Source organism: Nannobrachium achirus (assembly GCF_963921795.1).
Source record: "Nannobrachium achirus genome assembly, chromosome: 18".
In the NCBI taxonomy this organism is placed as follows: Eukaryota; Metazoa; Chordata; class Actinopteri; order Myctophiformes; family Myctophidae; genus Nannobrachium; species Nannobrachium achirus.
The window spans coordinates 55,215,380-55,237,452 of NC_137825.1; the positions used below are offsets into that span (position 1 = coordinate 55,215,380).

Sequence of the window (22,073 nt, forward strand, 5' to 3'; positions counted from 1 at the left end):
CGCTTAACATAAGACCCTACTGGATTTACTCTGACCATTTTCCAAAACAAGCTGTGATCTTTGGGGAAAGCCACTTGACTGGATTCATTTCATTTAAATGAAATAGGTCTACTCTCCAAGCTTATTTTGTCAGCTATGTTATCGTTGGACTTCAATGTCAGTACTTGATTTGACATGTCTTCCAAAAATAGTCTCCGTACAAAAGATGTTCATGAATGAAATGCAAACATCCATTACTTATTAACCATGTAATGACTGTTTAGCCAACACAGACTCGATTATGTATTCGAGTACCTTCAATAAGGTTTTAATCGTATGACATTGGAGGAAAACAAATTGAAGTAAAGCAATTAATGGGGACAATGATTTGTGTAAGTACGTAAAATATATGACCAAAGGCGTGAATAAATTGACATGTACTGCAATGACACCGATATGGTCCTGTTCCACTGTTCTCAGACTGCAGCATAGCAGTGGTATTTAATAAAGGTATACTATACACCAGGGTTCCCCAATAGGCGGCCCGCGGGCCATTTGCGGCCCGCGGGGGGCTACTGTCAGGCCCCCACCAACCCCAGTAATAATGGTGGTATAAGAGCAGAAACAACACTAGTTTATTGTTGTTGTCGGGTGGAAACCTTGTATCTCCAAATGTATACGTTCTTTCGCAAAGTAAAGCCCTGCAGATCTACAAGCAGATCTACAAGCACAAGCAAGATCTACAAGCACACAACGCCTCGCAGTGCGAGGCGTTGTGTGCTTGTAGATCAGCTGTTTTCACTAGTTTAAATCATTTTTAAAATGATAAATGCAAAACGAACGGTTTTGGACATACAAGATTTTCACACGACAACGACGATATCTGAAGTGTCACTGGAGTTGCGGGAATGCCACCGTCACCCCCTGCAATGTTGTGGCCCTCGGCTGGGTACCCTAGACATGATTCGGCCCTTGGGGAAAACTAATTGGGGAACCCTGCTATTAGTAAGGGGATTTTATAAGATATTTGACCAATCTGCGAAGTAAATCGTTACCAAGAAATTTCTTCACCAATGTGTTTCTAAAGATGTGTAATAATATGTACTAAAAGGTTGAAATTCAACTCCCGGGGGAAACCTCATAAAAAAACTGATTTGTGTTTGTGTCCCATTAATTTACTATACAGGAAAAAAATACAAAAAATAAATCTGCTTTAAGTAACATGTGAGGGGTCAAACTAGGGGTTTTTCATGATGCTGAATCCATTGCAAGCATTCGTTTTGCACGAAAAACATTCCTTGGGCTAAAATCGGACCCACAAAACGATGGTTTAGTGATGAATCATCACTTTTCACCGTTTTTTGGGGGCCATTTGTAGCCCATGGAATGTTTTTCGTGCAAAACAAATGCTTGCAATGGATTCAGCATCATGAAAAACCCCTAGTTTGACCCCTCACATGTTACTTAAAGCAGATCTATTTTTTGTATTTTTTTCCTGTATAGTTAATTAATGGGACACAAACACAAATCAGTTTTTTATGAGGTTTCCCCCGGGAGTTGAATTTCAACCTTTTAGTACATATTATTACACACCTTTAGAAACACATTGGTGAAGAAATTTCTTGGTAACGATTTACTTCGCAGATTTTCTTATGTTCCCCTTACTATATACACTATAGAAACATAAAGGGTAGTATGTATGTAGGCTGTCTGACAATGAAAATGTTAATTTCTTTACCGAGGACCTGAGGCAGATATACCTGTGTATACGGGGCCGCGCATCAAACGTATTCAGCAAACGTGTACAACTGTTTATTCAATATAGCAAACAATTATTCAAGTGTGCTTGGTGTGACAATTGAGAGTCTATATTTAGGGCCTCTTGATATTTCCATCTGCAGACCTTTAATGACCCACCCTCCATCTCTTTGATCCTCCTTTCAGAAAAGGAGATGAAAAGATGACGAGTGACAAGGATGGGAGGAGGACGTTTCCTTCGGCTCTTAACCCATTCAGGCCTAGAATTATTGAATGCTTTAACCAGTGAAAAATAGCAGACATACAAGCTCACAGCGCGGCACTGCTATTTTTGAAAAAGTCGTGAAAATGTGTGCAAATCTTTGAACATATGTATTTTCAAAGTGAAGGTTTGTAACTCAAATTTTGCTTCTGGGTGGTACCTGGAACTAAATATTTTGAGATGGGGGTCCGTGGCCAAATATATAATTTTGAGGGTCCTTCACATGAAAAGGTTTGAGAACCACTGACATAGTAGTCTCTTCAAGAACAGACTAACTGAGCGCCAGTTAAGTGAAAAGGAACTTTTCTTTGACGATGGCCAGCCAGATTGCTGACATAGAAACATAGGTTTTTCAAAAAATCTTAGAAGGATTCAAAAGACACTTATAGAATCGGGTCAAAATTCTAATTTTCATGATTTTTTTTAAAATAGCAGATCTACAAGCTCGCAGCGCGGCACTCGGTGCCGCGCTGTGAGCTTGTATATCTGCTATTTTTCAATAGTTAAAGCATAAAATAATGATACACAATAATGTGTACCCGTTCTAAATGGGTTTTAATGCACAGGCTCCGTTATACGCCTACCGACCTCCTTCCACTACGCAGGCTGTGTCCCTTTCTCTGCCTCTCCCTCTCTCATTTAACTCATCTAGTGCCTTTCGCGTGATGTCACGCGATAAGTACTAGAGTACGTATAGTGCCGAATGCGTGATGTCGCGCGAAAAGTAATATATTACTGTAACGGCGAGTAAAAATACCTAGTACAATGGCCGACGCTCCGGAGACGAAATCCGCGCTGATTTGTCATCATCACGGCTCCACGAGCACACAATAGTCATCCCATAACATTGAGGTGGACGGCCGATCTCATCTTTAATGTCCATTATCTCAAAACAACACTTTAGAAGCGAAGATGGAGGCAGATGCTCGCTTATAAAACACATGTATAAACGCTCCTATGCAATCCAGCATGGCACCACGTAAACAATGTCGGTTCCGTCGCAGGATCCGATGACGTCAGACCGGAAGTACTTCCGGTCTAGACTTCTGGCCTTCAAAATAAGACAATGGCCGTTAATGGGGCCGGGAGGGGGCACTCTGGACCCCCTAATCCGTTAATGTCCTGGGCTCTGGATGAGTTAAGAAGGGGGGGGAAAAGACATGTGGCTGAGTCAAACATTTAGGAACATAGAACTGGGGTATGGATGCCTATGAATATCCACGATAAATCTCCCTCTGCTCTTGGTTGCTCTGTGTGAACAACAGTACCCTACTTAGCCCGTATGTGGCAGTTTTTTTTGCAGAATAAATATCTCCTAGTTGTCCTTGATGAGTGACTTTACACACACGCACGCACGCACACACTATATGCACACACAGACACACACACGCGCACACACACTACAAGTGTTCTTTCATCCTTTCGATGCGTTCCCACTTTCACTTCAAAAACATTCCAAGTTTAGACAAAGGAGCTCTTCTACTCCAACATGTTAGATAACACTGGTCTGGGTCACTCCATATTCTGTCTGCCCACACACTGACACACACATTATCAAACACACACATTATCAAACACACCACACAGAGCTTCAAATGAATGTTCAAATGTTCAGGGGCCAGTGCCGAACTAAAGCATGTTGGCCAAACAAAAACTAAAAGGCATGTACTACGTAGGTTATACAAACATAAGACACAACAAACATCCGTCATGTGGTGACTTGGATTTGCGTGGCATTAAGTGGTTTTTCCAGTTTTTCCTTTGCGGGGGGGGGGGGGGGGGGATTCACCATGGGGCTCTTGCACAAGGCCCGTTTTAGCACCTTAGGCAAACAGCCCTGCACACCTGACTCGCAGTATCAACAACCTGGGTTGTCACTTACATGTCTTTGACGCTGTTGTGCTAGTTGACTGGCTTAGTATTTAACACGTTAGCAAAATGCTAAGCCAGGGTTCCCCAATTAGTTTTCCCCAAGGGCCGAATTATGTCTAGGGTACCAAGCCGAGGGCCACAACATTTCAGGGGGCGACCGTGGCGTTCCCACTACTCCAGCGACAGTTTTTGTCGTTGTCGGGTGAAAATCTTGTATGTCCAAAACCGTTCGTTTTGAATTTATAATTTTAAAAATGATTTAAACTAGTGAAAACAGCCGATCTACAAGCACACAATGCCTCGCACCTGCTGTTTTCACTACTTTTGTACGACGGCCTTGCATGATTTGCGAAAGAACGTGCAAATTTGGAGATACGAGATTTCCACCCGACGGCGAGATTTCCACCCAACAACGACGATATACTAGTGTTGTTGCTGCTCTTATACCACCATTATTACTGGGGTTGGTGTGGGCCAGACAGTAGCCCCCCGCGGGCCGCAAATGGCCCGCGGGCCGCCTGTTGGGGAACCCTGTGCTAAGCTAACAACAGGGCAGCGCTGTTGACAGTGTGACGACAGCCGTGTCCTTGTGGCACCGGCCCAATGCGGCCCATCGTGCACAGGAATTCCTCCGAAGAATGGAAGAACGCCAACAATTCAATTGCGTAAAAGGAGAAATGCAGAAGGCATGTCAAAATCCGACTGCACAACACAAAGTAAAAGACAGAACGTCTCTGATGTTTAAATCTGCTAATGAGCTCTCAGAAAGATGCCGCTCACTTGCTTTGATCAAAAATGTTCAGTTTGTGCTTCACTGAGAGTTACTCTTCTCAAAAACAGAAATTAACTTGCCAGTGAAGTCAAAATGGCTGCTGAATCTACAGTGGGGCACATTATACTAAAGCCGTCCATCATCAATCTAAAGAGGCAATCGATTATTCCTGATAGGCCTGAATATAGGCTACTGTACATTGCATGTCCGTGTAGCCACAAGGATCCGTACAAAGGGGATTCTGAACATACTACAGTTTGGTGTTGCAACAAAGACACGTTCGTTCAAGAGCAACATGGGGCATGGGCTGTCATAATCGAATGCCCTTTCAGACAACTGAAGGACATGTGCCATGGTAAGAGGCTGTCGTGGTTAACTTAGGGTGACCACACGTCCCAGTTTGGCCGGGACTGTCCCGTTTTCAAGCTGCGTGTCCTGGTGTCCCAACAAATATCTCTAAAACACTAATATGTCCCGGTTTTCAACATTCACTACACAATGCAACCCTGCAGTGTGTATGTGCTCGTGCACGAACGTTAGAGAATGGACACGCGCGTGCGCGGTAACGTGCGCATTGCTTTGAGGGTCCCGGTTTTAGGCAACAGTGGTTTGCTGAATATATGTCCCCCTAGGTTAACTCCATCTTGGGTATCTGGGGTGGCACAGGGGTAAAGTCACTGCCCAACACTGGAGATTAGCATTTAGATATCTTCGTGGGCATCTGGCTTGGCCGGGCGCTCCAACTATCAAAAATTGGGAATTGCCACAATCAATATCTAATTTTTTAAATATTCCAGTTATCCTCTGACATCTTATGCTAAGAATTCCTTCAGCGAGGCTTTGACAAGTCTCTTTTATTTGGGTTTGTATTCTGTTTTGCTTGTACCCTCTACATAGAAAGGGCAGAACAGGGGGATGCACCGGTGACATTCAACCTGCCAGGCTCTCTACCCCCACAGGCAATGACGTCATGCAGACCTTGACGGATCCCCGTGCCTACACTACCCAGGGGGGCAACAGGTAGGCATCTTTGACTCACCATCTCATCCAAAGCATAGCGGAGTAAGCCATGCTCATACAGGACGAAGAACCTCCTCTGCCATTTCTGCAAAGAAAAAGAGGAAACTTCAGTTAGACATCACACAAATCACTTCACTTTTAACACACACACACACACACACACACACACACACACACACACACACACACACACACACACACACACACACACACACACACACACACACACACACACACACACACACACACACACACACACACACACACACACACACGTTATAAAACATGTTTTGTAGAGGATTGTTGACATTGCCCATTTTTGTTTAATTATTCATTTGTATTACTAGTATTTCAGATCATTATTTTATCGTTATTGAGAACCACACTGATTAGAACCTTTAAATAAAATACTAATGCCACTACAAACCGTTCAGTATGTGTGACAAACACGTACAATTTACTGTATATGACGCGACTCAATTTATCAGCAAAACCAGTAAGACTCGCTAATCGGGAGAAAAGCGACCGTCATGTCGAATACACAAACTTTAGAAGGCAATAGAAGGCAATTGTAGCCAATCAGGAGGGAATATGGGAAATCCATGCTGATGACATGACTTAAGAGATACTGTGTACCGCATTGCGTGATTTTAGGGCAAAATAGTGTTTGGGTTTTGCTAAAATCGGCCTTAAGGCCTCTCCATACTTCGACCGAAACCGCTGTTTTCGGTCAAAAGGTCCTTTTCTACCATAAAATGATATCCCTCGGGAACTTCTGAAAAGCATTTGACCGAACGAGAGTTCGGAAATTTGCACGTCGGAAAACACAACTCACCGAACATTTCGGTCGAAGTATGGAGAGGCCTTTATGGTGGCGCCAGCAAATTAAGTAAATTGTTGGAAAATACGATATGATGGTTTTGCATTTTGCAACCATTGGGTGTTTCAACCCAAGACATTAACCCAATCACAACACTCACTCACACTTATACATGGCAACTGGCACACTTTCATAATGAGCAAGACCTTGAGGCAAGTTGGACAATATTCATTTATTTATTTCAAACATATTAACCCATTTAGGCCTAGAAATTATTGACTGCTTTAACCAGTGAAAAATAGCAGATATACAAGCTCACAGCGCGAGCTTGTAGATCTGCTATTTTTGAAAAATCTAGATTTTTCTTTGCAAGTCTTTGAATATATCTACGTAAAAGCAAACATTTTGTAACTCAAATATTTGCTTCTGGGGGGTCCCTGGAACAACATATTTTGAGATGGGGGTCCGTGGCCAAATATCTGTAATTTTGAGGGTCCTTGACATGAAAAAGTTTGAGAGCCACTGATTTAGAGGAAGGATTTAGAAGTCGGGTCAAAGATCGGGTCAAAGATATTCAAAGACTTGCACACTTTTTCACGATTTTTCAAAAATAGCAGATCTACAAGCTCGCAGCGCGGCACTCGGTGCCGCGCTGTGAGCTTGTATATCTGCTATTTTTCTAAAGTTAAAGCATACAATAATGGTTAAAGTGGTTACAATCTAACACGACTCGGGTGCGTTCCAGGTATTTGAGAGTTAATCTATAAAGCGCTGCATTATTATATCCACCTTCATTATTATGAAGGTAATCTGAAACGCAACAAAACAGGGAGTGCGCCATTTTTCAACCGACGATGGGTTCCCAGACTGTTATGAAGGTGGATCAATCATTGATCTACTCATACAGAAAACCCTTCACATTTGAATGAGGGGACAAACAAAGGAGGAGAAGCCTATCGGAGGCAGTGAAAGCCTAGACTTAAGCAAACCACCCTGATAGGCAGAATGACAAGCTTGTGTCTCCAACCCTGAACTGATACTTAGTAGAGATGCACGATCATGAAATTACCGATATGTATTACACTAGAAGTTTGCGGCCCGAGTTCAGGCCGCTGCGCGGCCCTCACCGCCATGTTGCGGCAGTGTGGTGTGTGTAATGGCGAAATATGTTTTTTTTGAGAAAAAATAGTTTTTTGAGAAAAAATAGTTTTTTGAGAAAAAAAATAGTTTTTTGAGAAAAAAAATAGTTTTTTGAGAAAAAAAAAGTTTTTGAGAAAAAAAAAATTGAGGAAAAAAAAAATTATTATATTATAATGCAATATATATCTTATCGGAATCGGTATCGACAGATATGACACTGAAAATATCTAAATGCAATATTTTTATTTAAAAAAAAAACAAGTTGAAAAGCTTTCCCAGAAATTGAATCTTCAGCCTTCATCATCACAAAGGTCTTTTTCAGCTTCACATTCAAATGTGAATATTATAAAACATAATATGGGCTAAACCGATCAGTTATTTTGATATTGGTTCGATGATGCATTTTTATGGCTGATATTGCCGATACCGATACACTGTACCGACACTTAGCATACATAAGAGCAAAGGAAACCACAGAGATCCAAATCCGGGTTTCCCACATGGGAAACCAAACAGCTACCGCTCATGCAAAGGGGAATCCCCATCCCCCCCTCCTAAGCCAAGGCCAAGGGAGAACTAACCACTTGAACCTAGAATTGTTAAGGCAACCTGTTGAGCTACTCTTGACGCTTTCAAATGAGAGTCCTAAAAGCTAACCACATGGAAAACCAAACATCTACCACTACCAGACAAATGAAGATAACAGGCTTCTGGTCTTCATTCAGTGCTATACTCTCACCTGCATAGCAAATTATATTATGCAAAATTATATTATGCAACAAGTAATTTAACTTCAGCCCTTATTCTTCGTTGTGAATACAAATAGCGAAGATAGCTGATCTACAAGCTCATATTAGGGCATTCGCGAATAGCGATTTTTAGTATTCGAATTATTCGACCTCAAAGTATTCGAATAGTCGAATATTCGACAGGACTGGCCAAACTGTCAAATATGAAGTACATAGATCGTGAAAATAGCCGATCTAAGTTGTGAGCATGTAGATCTGCTATTTTCACAATATTTATTGGAACCGAGTCACATTAAATGTAATACCTACAATTCCAAGTGCTTGTCAGGGTGGGGGTCCCCAGTTAAAATATGTTTATTTTGGGGGCCACGGCCTAAAAAGGTTTGAGAACTCCTGATATAGAGCATTAAATAATTCATCTACCAGGGACATTGACAACTCATTCTTATGACTTCCTATCTAGCCAAGCTTTATAAACTATACAGTATATTTTTTAAAGAGAAAAAAAAAAGGGAATATTCGACTTCGGTGAACAACATCGAATAGTGACTTTTATATTCGAATATTCGAATATTTGGTGAATGCCCTAGCTCACGTTGTGAGGTTGTAGTTCTGCTTTGAAAATGTCTGGCTATAAATGACATGCCCATTATACAGTACAGCAGTGATGCCAGGATAAATTTGATGTGGTTAAAAGGAAAGATATAGTATGGTGCTTATCTAGAGGCTATCTTTTGTTGTGAATAATTTCTTGTTGGGTAACCTTTCTCAAGGATAGGATTACATTCTACTACACACTTGCACATATGATACGTGGATGTGCATTCATTGATCTCCTTTCTCGCTAGCCATATCGCGATTCCATCAGCCTCCTCCTTCCCTAAAGTACCGTTTTGTCTAAGTGTCGTGTTTCTTGGCTCGATTTCATAGCGAGTTCCACGCACAAAAAGTGAGGAAGTACTTTGTGAGCCATCTAGGGGAGTCTGAATACGCACTTGGCAATAGGTTAGCTCAAGTTAACCCATTTAGGCCTAGAATTACAGAATGCTTTAACCAGTGAAAAATAGCAGATATACAAGCTCACATACAAAGAAATTACTGACATATTTGACAATTTTATACTTTAACATTGAGAGTGGAAATAGACGATCTGCTATTTCCACTACTTTTTGAAAGTGTTTGTAACTATATTAACATTTCTCAACATGTAAACGATTATGATGATTATGCAAAACACTTGTGATTACCTCAAATAATTGCGATTAGACGATTATGTAATAATTGTGCCCTACTAACCACACCAAGGTAAATCCAAGACAACATGTCTGATTTATTCATTCTTGCATTGATTCTTTTAACTTGTACAAACACAACATAATATCTAATAATAATAAAAATACATAAAATAAAAAACATAAAAATCATAAATAATATTTAATAATCTAGATTTTTGGAAAATGAGAATCGATTCTGAATCGTACCATGTTAGAAACGCGATTCGAGTTCGAATTGATTTTTTTCTGCAGCCCTAGCTATAACCAACTCGCAATGCTAGTCTCTGCAACACAATAAAGTCCTTATGTGTACATTTTTATACTCTCAGTATCAACACTAAAAACACTCAAGATTTTTCTGTTAATGCTTTCCTTGAACTGAACAGAACCTTAAACCTGTTAGACCAAAGAGGCTGGCACAACAGCGACAGCCATCCCGTCCTGCCAATTACCTCCTTCCAGCACTCCAAAGACACATAAAAACAACTCCACACTTTCTCATGACTCATCATCACCTCATTTCTCTCCGTCACTGGCTCGTCTGTCCGGTCCGATCCCTTAATTTCAGTTGAGGGAACCTTCTCAATGTTACAGATGTGCTTACCTCAGCATCATGCACAGTCATGCACAACTGCTGGTTAACTTCCCTGCGTTGAGAGGGGGCGAACGCGACTACAAGCAGTTAACCACTTGAGCCCTATATACTTTGTCGTATGACACATAGGCGATCTACAAGCTTCGACAATTACGGAAGCTACGAGCTTGTGGATTTAAGCTAGGGCTGTCACAATTATTACATAATCGTCTAATCGTGATTATTTGAAATTATCGCAATTATTTTGTCATAATCGTCATAATCGTGAATGTTGAAAAATTTTCGAAATAGTGGAAATAGCAGATCTACAAGCTCACAACGCGTCGCATCGCGACGCGTTGTGAGCTTGTAGATCGGCTATTTCCACTATCAAAGTTATTTTTTAAGTAGTAAGTTGTCAAATATGTCAGTAATTTCTTTGTATATTTAGGTTACAACTTCAAAGCCTAAAAGCCAAACAGAAATGTAATTGTCAACGACAAAAACACAATTAAATCGTTAATCGCCAATTATTTGAGTGACAAATAATCGTCATGTAAAATGTCATAATCGTGACAGCCCTAATTTAAGCGACATCAATGTGAGCTTATTGGGGGGAGGGTGGCAGCATAGAGCAGGGTTTCCCATAGGGAGCCGTGATGCCACTCCCGGGGTGACGCAGAATAATTTTATAACATTTGCAATATCACTAAGTTCACTTGAACCTAGGGCTGTCATGATATGACATTTTACATGACGATTAATTGTCACTCAAATAATTGGCGATTAACGATTTAATTGTGTATTTGTCGTTGACAATTACATTTCTGTTTGGCTTTTAGGCTTTGAAGTTGCATATGGTAGATATGACACATAACCTAAATATACAAATACATTACTGACATATTTGACAACTTGACTACTTAAAAAATAACATTGATAGTGGAAATAGCCGATCTACAAGCTCACAACGCGTCGCGGCGCGTTGTGAGCTTGTAGATCTGCTATTTCCACTATTTCTGACATTTTTCAACATTCACAATTATGACGATTATGACAAAATAATTGCGATAATGTAAAATAATCATGATTAGACGATTATGTAATAATTGTGACAGCCCTACTTGAACCCTCTATGCTTACTGCTTAGTAAAACAGACTTGCACTGTACTTTTTCCATCTACCCCAACTCCCTTCACCAAAAACAGCAGATCTACAAGCTTGTAGATCAGCTATTTTTGTGAACCTTCCCCCCAGAAATGGGGATGCTGGGGGTTCAAGTGGTTAAAAGTTATTTTCAGTCAGTTCTGATGGAAACGGATATTTCACCGTGACATACGCCTATCTTAGGGAGAAAGACTTTCATATTTACGTAGTGTAATTATATGATATAAGATTCTGAAAAGGGCCCCTTATCTATTTGTTTGTTTGTAATCCGCGTATCTCGAGAACCGTTCGTCCCACCGGCTTCAGATTCGGCACGCGCGTTCCCCGCCGCCGCGCGGAGTGCAGTGCCAGGCCTCGACCCGACCCGACTCGCGGTTTTCCGAAACCGGCGCGAAACGTTCGGAATCTCCTTATGCGGAGCTGATTGTTGACATCAGGCTGTTCCGGAGGAAATCGGCGCAAGCGCTGAGTCATTGTGACATCACTTCATAAAAGGCTCTGACATCACGTACGCCACATGAGTCAACACAAAATCTCTGTGAATGTGTATGTATGTATGTAATCCGCGTATCTCGAGAACCCTTCTTCCCACCGGCACGCGCGTTCTCCAGATATGGGCATAAAGTCTGACATCAGAGTTTTCCGCAACCGGTACTGTGTGTGCAGAGATCTTCATATATGGGCATAAGTGGACAAAGACAAACAGATGGTCAAAACGGGTCCTATGACAACAGGTATATTGGGGTTTGCATTAAAGGGTGGGGCATTCATGGGGTTTTTGCATTAAAGGGTGGGGCATTCATTCCCTATTTCAAATTCGGCACGTGCGTTCCCCACCGCAGCAGGTAGTGCAGTGCTCGGCCTCAACCCGACCCGACCCACGATTGTTTGAAAAAGCGACAGAAATCTCATATATGGGCATAAAATGGACGCAGATAAACAGATATCTCCATATATGGCATATATGGGCATACAATGGATGCAGAATCACAAAGATCTCCATATACGGGCATAAAAGGGACACAGACAGACAGATACAGAGATCTCCATATATGGGCATAAAATGGATGCAGATAGACAGATATATCTCCATATATGGGCATATATGGGCATAAAATGGACCCAGAACTATAACTGCAGTGATCTCCATATATGGACATAAAATGGACACCGACAGACAGATACAGATATCTCCATATATGGGCAAAAATGGACACAGGCAGACAAATGGTCAAAACGGGTCCTATGAAAACAGGTATAATGGGGTTTGCATTAAAGGGCGGGGCATTCATTCCCTATTTACATTGTTCCGAGTTGGCCAGGTCGCCGACTAGACGCTGGGCCGCCCGAAGGGCGGCCCAGCTTCTAGTGTTTTAAATAGGGGAAACATGTCTTTTTGATTTTCTTTTTTTTTCTTTTTTCCTTTGGTTCTTTCTCCCAAACCTAAAGTATTCTAGATATAAATATTAATTTAAATAATAGCAGCTTTTTCTCTGTTTCAATGAAATGACAACAATTACATAACAAAGTCTCCTCTTTTTTTCTTTTTCAGTTTCTTTTTTGTAAAGTTCCTGTTTTACAGTTTTTTGTGTTTTTTTTTTTCTTTGCTCTATGTGGTGGTGAAAAAAAAAAAAAAAAAAAAGAAAATACATAAAAATGTGTCAAAATGTCCCTGGGAAAAAAAAGGACATAACATGTTAAAATGTCTGAAGAAAGTTTATGATGTGCATGTTTTGACACAATAAAGTATTAAAAAAAAAAAAAAAAAAAATCTGAAAAGATGACAGCGTAATTCAGGGGTGCCGTGGATGAAAACGTTGTCTTTCTCGAGAGGAACACAGCTGTTCATCTCTGCGAACCATCTCGCAATGAGGACGGGGGAATCAGACTTCCAAGTTACTGAAATACATTTCCTAGCAACTCCAAGTGCCACATCTATAAACTTTATTTTGTATTTTCTTTGCACTGATGCTGGTGAAATTGCCCAATAGGCAAAGTTCAGGGTCTAGCTGTGGTCAGAATTACCACAGCTACACACAATCTATAACACACGCTGTAAGAAAAAGACAGAGAACATCTTAAAGGACAGCAGTCATCCCGCCCATTCCCTGTTCTATCTCCTCCCATCCAAAAAAAACGTTACCAGAGCATCTCATCGCACACCACTCGTTTCAGTAATAGTTTTTATGCTCAAGCAATCAGGTTGCTTAACGAAGAGATGAAAGCGAGACGTAGGTAGTCATGTGCACTGTACGCAGTTGGGACCATCTATAATTGTAGCCAGTGTGTCACAGATATCACACCAGAATGTTTTAACTTCAACACATTGCCATGTACAATCTAAAAAGGAGCCTTCTTCTGTGCCACATCTAAAACATAAGTCTGATATCTTAGATTTTGTATCTATGCTTTTGAGGTGTATAATAAAGTTGGCAGAGAAGATTATAGTGGGTCAATCTGTATCTGGAATTAATTGTAGCAGAGAGGCTATCACTACACAGATCAGACCACAAAGATTCATCAATATTAATATTTAAATCCGACTCCCACCTTTCCCGAGATGTGTGTATACCTACTCTTGGGCATAGACTCATCAACAAAAGGTACATATTAGTAGGGCTGTCACAATTATTACGTAATCGTCTAATCGTGATTATTTGACATTATCGCAATTATTTTGTCATAATCGTCATAATCGTGAATGTTGAAAAATGTCCGAAATAGTTGAAATAGCAGATCTACAAGCTCACAACGCGTCGCAATGCGACGCGTTGTGAGCTTGTAGATCGGCTATTTCCACTATCAAAGTTATTTTTTAAGTAGTAAGTTGTCAAATATGTCAGTAATTTATTTGTGTATTTAGGTTATGTCATATCTGCTATGTGCAAATTCAAAGCCTAAAAGCCAAACAGAAATGTAATTATGAACGACAAAAACACAATTAAATCGTTAATCAATTATTTGAGTGACAATTAATCGTCATGTAAAATGTCATATCGTGACAGCCCTACATATTAGAAATGAATCTATATGAACATTGATCACTATGTAACAAATTCTCCACATGTATCTGACTATTGACAGTAGTAGGGCCTGAAGACGACAGGGATGCACTCCCCCCCACCCCATATGGAAGCCATCAGCGGGACGATGGGAACGGGGACTTTTCCGCACTCTTCCCAAATGTCCTCCTCCCTACTTCATCTTCCGGGACTCTCCTGTCACCATATCGTATGGGAACCGTGATGGAGCATGCAACGGAACAGTAGGAGGCTTCCATCAAACTGCCGCCCCCTCCACCATCCCCAGGGGAGCAAGTGTTGTGATGTCAAGTCAACATTATGCTCATTACTGCATGAGAAAGTACTGGTCAGGGGATTTTTGATTTTTTCGGAGACACAGAGAGAGAGAGAGAGAGAGAGAGAGAGAGAGAGAGAGAGAGAGAGAGAGAGAGAGAGAGAGAGAGAGAGAGAGAGAGCTGAATCCCCCACAGGAAGCTGCCCACTCTGTGACAGAGATTCGGAAGCCGCATGCAATCGGGTCTACTGTTTGGGGATGGGACGATATGAAGATTTCATATCACGATTATTGTGACAAAAGAAATCGCGATTTACGATATTAAAAATAAAAATCTGTTATCTTGGGGCGGAACATTTACCAAAAAATAGCAGATCTACAAGCTCACAACGCGCCGCGTTGCGACGCGTTGTGAGCTTGTAGATCGGCTATTTTTTTAAGCGGTGAAAGCCGCCTCCAAGGAGTGGCTTTGTCTGTCCTGTACGTACACGTACAGTATGTCCCATAGGCTTCCAAGGAGTCCCGTGTCCGTGTCATGTCCCGTGCATGCAGTATTGAGGATTGGTCAAGCTTCACGTGACAATTTGGCCCTCCAGACAAAATCATTCATTCATTAAGAATTCATAAAAATATAGAACTAAAACACATAGAAAGTATAGATCTAGAACACAAAATGTATAGATCTAGAACACAGATTTCATAGCTCTAGAACACATAGAATAAAAATTCACCGCTTCACTTCGAACCGAGGTTTGATTTTTTTGGCAAAGACATTTGATAAAGAGTGGAAAAAGACTATCAAGTGCGTATATTATAAGTACCTTTTACCAATTATAGAGGGTTTAAGTGGTACCGGATATGCAGCTCTGCAAATAAAAGGTGAATTGATCCCAGTGCATGACGGAGGACAATTATCACGATAAATTAAATCTCCACAATACGATTATCGTGAGAGTTTTTTATCACAATAAACGATAATGTCGCGTATCGTCCCATCCCTGCTACTGTTGGGGGTGTAATTCTGGCACAAACACTATGGAAAGACTGCACAGTATAACAAGCACACTCTTCAACAGTAGTGCTGCTTCATTCTCAAACCAGAGAAAAGGACAGAATAGGCCAATTTAAGTTTTGTTTTCATAAAATCCTATTCTGGAGCCAGTGTTTGCCACATAGGACGCAATGATGAGTGCAATGGCAAATGCTAAGAAATACAGGCCACTGTTTGTCCCAGGTCTGGGAAAGGAAAACGAGGCACAGCATTTTAGTAGGAGTCAAGGCATCGGATTCTGGCCAAATAAAACAGATTCTTTAAAAGAACACATCATAAACGGCATTTAGCTCAGCCACAAATTCCTTCGCTAAAGGGAGAGGGTTCAAGAGATTAAGCGGGGCTCATGTTTCACTGTCATTTCATCTCAAATCCACCAAAGAAGGAGAACACACTTACCCGGGATCTGTGCAAAGGATTGTCAAAGTTTGTTCCCTCGGGTGCAAGTAGCAGCCATCCTCCATATATAGGTTTTGCCTGGTGGACAGAAAAGAATAATTACAGGAGGCTGAAAGACATACTGTAAAGTAATGTATCACTGAGTGCAAAACATCCCCTAAATGGGTTAAAGATACAATCACCAAGTCAGTATAATAGTGTCTTACTGTGAAAACAACTATCTCATGTCTGATATCAGATAACATGGGATAGTGACGCAACGCTATTATACTAGGACGCCGTTTAGCTGAGCTCAGCTTCAGGCGAGTGTGCATGTTGGGCCAACTTGCTAGCTGCTTGGAGTCAGCTGCGTGGCTGAGCTACAGTCTACAGCTGGCTGCATTCCAGAGCACCATGCTGCCATGGAAAAAAGGAAAGGGTCACACGTGATTTCTCTCTCTGATCCCCTTGGTGGGTGGGTTGGTGTGTAAAGGGAATGGGAAAAGAGAGGAGGAAGAAAAGCACGGGACGAGAGAGGTAAGGGAGGTAAGTTGTAGTGAGGGCCTAAAATGTGTCTGACTCAGGATTTTGTGAACCCATTGTATTGAGAATTACGAGTTGACTAAAGGGCCATTTGGTGGTACTTTAACAACCTACGCCGTATAAACCTCATCTATGACAAATAGTCTGGACGATCTACAAGCTCACATATCGCACCACAACACTTTGCAAGCTTGTGTTGGTTGTGGGCTCGCCTTTCAGGCCTTTCAGGTGAGCAAACAATGTTATCCTCATTATTTATATAATATAGTGAGTTCCGCCGCATATTTGTGCCGCAGACAGTACAAAGGCAGGTCCCTTAGCCAATGAGGCGCAATTGGTGGAAATCTGGGAGTGGTGTTAGCTGGAGTATTGGTTGAGCTTCACATGACAGTTAGCATGTTGCAGAATATAGTCATGTTGGCATGTTGGACTATAGTCCCGGGGAAACTTTTGTATTGTGGGTTCGCCTGAAAGGCGAGAACACTATGTTATGTTCATTATTTATAGAGTGAGTTCCGTCGCGTGAGTTCCGTCGCAGACAGTACAAAAGGCAGGGCCCTTAGCCAATGAGATGCGATTGAGGTGTGGAAAATCTGGGAGTGGTGTTAGCTGGAGTATTGGTTGAGCTTCACATGACAGTTAGCATGCTGTAGAATATAGTCACGAGCGAGCCCACACTGTTTCGGAGGAACAGTATCTCTAGTTATATTTGAAATACAAAAATAATATAAGGTCACATTTAAAAAAATGCAATAAATGTTTGGTGGGGAAAAGAACAACATTTTGAATGTTCTCTCCCCAAATACTGCAGGGTTTTAAAGGAACAATAAATACGGTGACAATGACACCAAATAGGCAGCTTGCTATAAAGACTTGTTGAGCCATGGCTGGATCTGAAGGGCTTGTTTTGTTGTGTGTATAACTGCTGCTGGGTACAGCAGTACAAATTTTGCTAAGCGTGCTTAAGGTGAATAAATCTCACCCAGACACCCACACATAAACATTGTCAAATCCAAACAACTTTCATGATTCTATTTCAGTCCTAAAGGGCACTTGACGACAGGGTTAAAAGCTTTGACATTCTCACCAGCCTGAGTGAAGAGTCTCTCCCTCTACCAGTGCTTTTGATTGAGGTCAATCAGCTACAGAGGTCATGTTCTAATCCAACATAAACCCACTTTCACAGAGATTACATGGTTCCCAGATGATCGCCTTGACAGAAGATGACCGCACAAAGGGATTTTGCCATAAAAAAAAAGTGTGTTTCTGCTAGGGCATTCACCAAATATTCGAATATTCGAATATCAAAGTCACAATTCGACGTTGTTCACCGAAGTCGAATATTCGCTTCTTTTTTTTTTGTTTGTTTGTTTCCTCTTTAAAAAATATATAGTTTATAAAGCTTGGCTAGATAGGAAGTCATAAGAATGAGTTGTCAATGCCCCTGGTAGATGAATTTGTTAATGCTTTATATTTGTTAAACCTGACCCCCAAAATAAACATATTTGAACTAGGGACCCCCACCCTGACAAGCACTTGGAATTGTAGGTATTACATTTAATGTGACTCGGTTCCGCAGATAAATATTGTGAAAATAGCAGATTTACATGCATGTAGATCAGCTATTTTCACAATGTTCGCCTCTTGCTTACTTAATATTTGACAGTTCGGCCAGTCGTGTCGTATATTCGACTATTCGAATACTTTGAGGTCGAATAATTCGAATACTAAAAAAATCACTATTCGTGAATGCCCTAGTTCCCAGATGATCGCCTTGACAGAAGACGACCGCACAAAAGGATTTTGCCATAAAAAAGTGTGAAAAAAGTGTGTTTCTGCAAACCACAGATATGTTGCATCACAACATTTCAAGGCCAGCACACTAAATGGTGAGGCCACTTGCTGGGCTAGTGCCTAGCCTACCTCGGGGGGCACATCTCGGGGCTCACGCACGCTGCAGCCGACTCAGCGCAATTCGAGTTGCATAGTGAAAGCACAAAGCAGGCACATAACAGTAAATATAATTTTGTGTACTTTGAAATGTAAAAAGAAAGAAAAAAATCTCTGGGATTGAGTCTAAAAGTGTTCACATGCAACGTCTTGGGGGGGGGGGGGGGGGGGGGGAATAAAAGATGACCACCTTCTGTGTGTCTTGTGATGAAAACGTGCAGGGCCAATGTTTTCTTTGGTGACCAGACTGGGTCAAAGACACAAAGAAGAATAGAATTTGTATTGGACAGGAACCGTCACCCAACTCTAGGGGAACATCCTTTAACCAAAATGCTCTGAGACAACCTCTCCTTAAGTCTCAGAGCTGCTGTATATTAAATATTGATACAGAAACCATCTTGGCTCACAGCAGGGTTCCAAATGTGCCAGATTAAGGGATAGCGGCTGACAGATGGATTAGGCCCGAGTTATTTGATAATGCTACTTTACAGCGGAAAGGGCATAAGGGGTCTGGGAGGAGAGCAGGGGGGGAGGGGGGGCAGTCAGGGCGATACTGTCATGCTAGCTAGTTCCATACCCCTGGAAAACGAGCATTTAAAAAGACAAAGAGAAAGACTGGAGTTGCGGACAGACTGGGGAGGCACCTCTCCTCATATGGCCAGACCAGACCCATGCCGAGGTCTCCTGGGAGGGAGGGGTGGTGGTAGATGAGAAGGATCTAGGTCAGTTTTTTACCCTTCAATGGTTTAAATGCAGTCATTTGTGTTTGTGTTCTCTTTTTGCCCCCCCCCCCCCCCCCCCCATCCCATTCCATCCCCTCCCCTCCTCATCACAGTGACTATGTAATAGTGCACGCAGAAATGTGGCCCCAGCAGTGATGTGTGGGTGGGGGGAGGGCAAAATAGTGGAGGAATGACAAAAGCTCTGGCTTCAAATATGTTCGGAATGGGATTTACAGAGCCACGGTATCCTGCGTGTAGCGGGCCCTCGCAATAACAAGCAACATGATTTCCCCCGTCAGGTTCGCCGTGGTGAGTGATAACCCGTCTTTGAGCGCAGTTCCTCGGGGGTAAAGTCTGATAACCTGTGGGTCAAGAATTCCGCCAGGCGATAAACTAAAACCTCCCCGTCCTTTTCCATTCATGCAGGGAGGCAGTTGGTCATGAAATACTAAATGTATCAAGCGCTCTGAAACCTCCTCCCACCTCCCTTGCTCAAGTCAAGATATATTATGTCACTCAGTCACTCCCCCAGTTAGCATAAGATTAATGTACAAGTGTGTGTGTGTGTGTGTGTGTGTGTGTGTGTGTGTGTGTGTGTGTGTGTGTGTGTGTGTGTGTGTGTGTGTGTGTGTGTGTGTGTGTGTGTGTGTGTGTGTGTGGGGCGTGAACAATGCACATTTATGGTTCAATCCCAAGGAGTAGCCTTGTTGTGAGTCAAGGTTATGACTAACCTGCCCTTTGGTTAACTTTGACGCCAGACAAGTTCATTTGGAGTTTGCATTGCACAACTTGGACATACAGCCACATAATGATCCCACATTGTGGACTATTTACATCTATAGGCCTACAGTATACAGTAGATCATGAGGAGCATCATCTACTGTAGGTAGACTTCAAAGAACATACACTGAAGCAAACCTCGTTCATACACCCTCCACCAAGACAACAAGACTTGTCTGACGAAAACATTGTCCAGGTCAGTCAGACAAGTCATTGAATAAAATGATGGACATTTGTAAAAAGGACCTCTCATTGAAAAGACACCTATTCACTCAGGCTTATGGCACTTAGTTTTGTTTAGTTACTTTGTATAGTTTGATTAGAGTTTTTGTAAAGCGCCTTGGGTTTATGAAAGGCGTTATATAAGTTATTATTATTATTCAAACAACATGCAAATTAACTACAGTACTGAAGGTCGGGGAAAGTAAAATAATGGCTAATCATCTAAGAATTTCGTTTCAAGATTCATCTCACATGTTTGACAGTATGACATGATGTGGGCCTGGTCTGGGTGGGAATTTGGGAAAGCATTAGGACATATCCGCCCTCGGGCTGCAGTAAGCAATTATGTCCAATTAACCCAACCTTTGTACTTCCACTATGCCAGACACATCAAGACTGTTTTGAACATCACATTCTCAAGGCTACACACGGCTAAAAGAACATGCATGACGTGTGCAGGAGATGCCACACTGTAAATAAAGATTATATTTACCTTATTTAAGTCTTCGTCGTTCAGCAAGTGGGATTCCCTGGGTTTGAAACAGTTCTGACATTTACTTTTGTTGAAGATATTGGCTTGGAATTTCCGACAAGGATTGTCTTTAGTGGACATGGTTATCTTCGTATAAAAAAAAGGTGCAGCTTGGTGAAAATAGGCTACAGCCACTCAAATTCCTTCGGAAACTACCCAGTTCCCCAATCCCAGTGATAAGATCATGAAGATATGACACAATAACTTCTCATGTGACCGAAAGAGATGGTCTTCATTTGGTACGTTATATCCACCTGTCTAGAATGTCAAACGTTTTGATGGCAATCTCACCACCACACCACACCAAAGTTAAACGTGAATATACGAGCCACTAAATATGAACTAAGTAACGTCGAGGACAGTCATGTTGTGAGAGGGGGTTCCTCCCACCCGCTCAGCTGATGTTTATGTTGCAACTTTTCCCACTGAATGATAGGTATGCCAGCCAGCCTCCCCCCCCCAAAAAAAGTTGTTCAATGACTTTATGTAAGCGCAGACGGGACGTGCGCTAGGCTCCGATCGGTGCAACGTCGTGTTCCTCGTTGACGCTTTCCAGGAAGATGTTGTGGACGATACGAGGCTTCACAGGTGACATTCCGGCCTCCATCGCAGCGGCATTACCCAGTAGTTACACTTTCACCTCTCTCTCTCTCTCCGTCTCTCTCTCGCTGTCTATTTCTCTCTCAGAGAAGTGGTACTGGATGATGCATCAATGCGATCCTTGCCACACACACACACACACGCTCCAGACCAACCGCTGCGGTCCAGCTTTTGAGAAGCGCCGTGCAGTCGGCGGTCACGCAGCGAGTTTATAGATCCATGGCGTTAAAGGTCCGACGCGATGGTGGTATACAGCAGCAGCAGCACAGCACAGCAGCAGCAAACTTGGACGCATTCTGTCGTTGATGTTTGTTCGTGAAGGGGCAAAAAAATCCTCTGGCAGGACAGCCAGTCAGTGCGGGGACGGGGCGGGACTTGAGGCGACTGGACGCGGTGAGTGACAGGCAGGACAGCCAGTCCTGCGGGTGGAATGGGATCGAAGCGGTGAGCGTCAGTGACGCGATCCAACCAGAAACGTGCAACAACGCCCACGAGTGGGGCCCCGTGTCCAATGGAAAAGCTCAGGCATGTTCTGTTTTCTACTCATTTTGGATCATGGTAGGTGGGCTTTAAAGCATATGATTCTTCTAGGCCCCCCCAACGAGCTCCCC

At 42.2% G+C, this 22,073-nt stretch overlaps 1 protein-coding gene across 1 annotated transcript in view; it reads right to left on the bottom strand.

The window, feature by feature from the left end:
* The window catches only part of LOC308303194 (myosin phosphatase Rho interacting protein), a 190,946-nt gene extending 169,188 nt beyond the window's left edge, over positions 1-21,758 (bottom strand). Inside the window, exons 1-3 of the mRNA XM_080747518.1 lie at positions 20,824-21,758; positions 16,135-16,212; positions 5,683-5,748 (exon numbers count right to left, since the gene is read on the bottom strand). Coding sequence (XP_080603644.1) covers positions 5,683-5,748; positions 16,135-16,212; positions 20,824-20,943 — 264 coding nt within the window. The 5' untranslated portion in view covers positions 20,944-21,758. The remainder of the gene's footprint in view (positions 1-5,682; positions 5,749-16,134; positions 16,213-20,823) is intronic.
* Between the last annotated feature and the right edge of the window lie 315 nt (positions 21,759-22,073).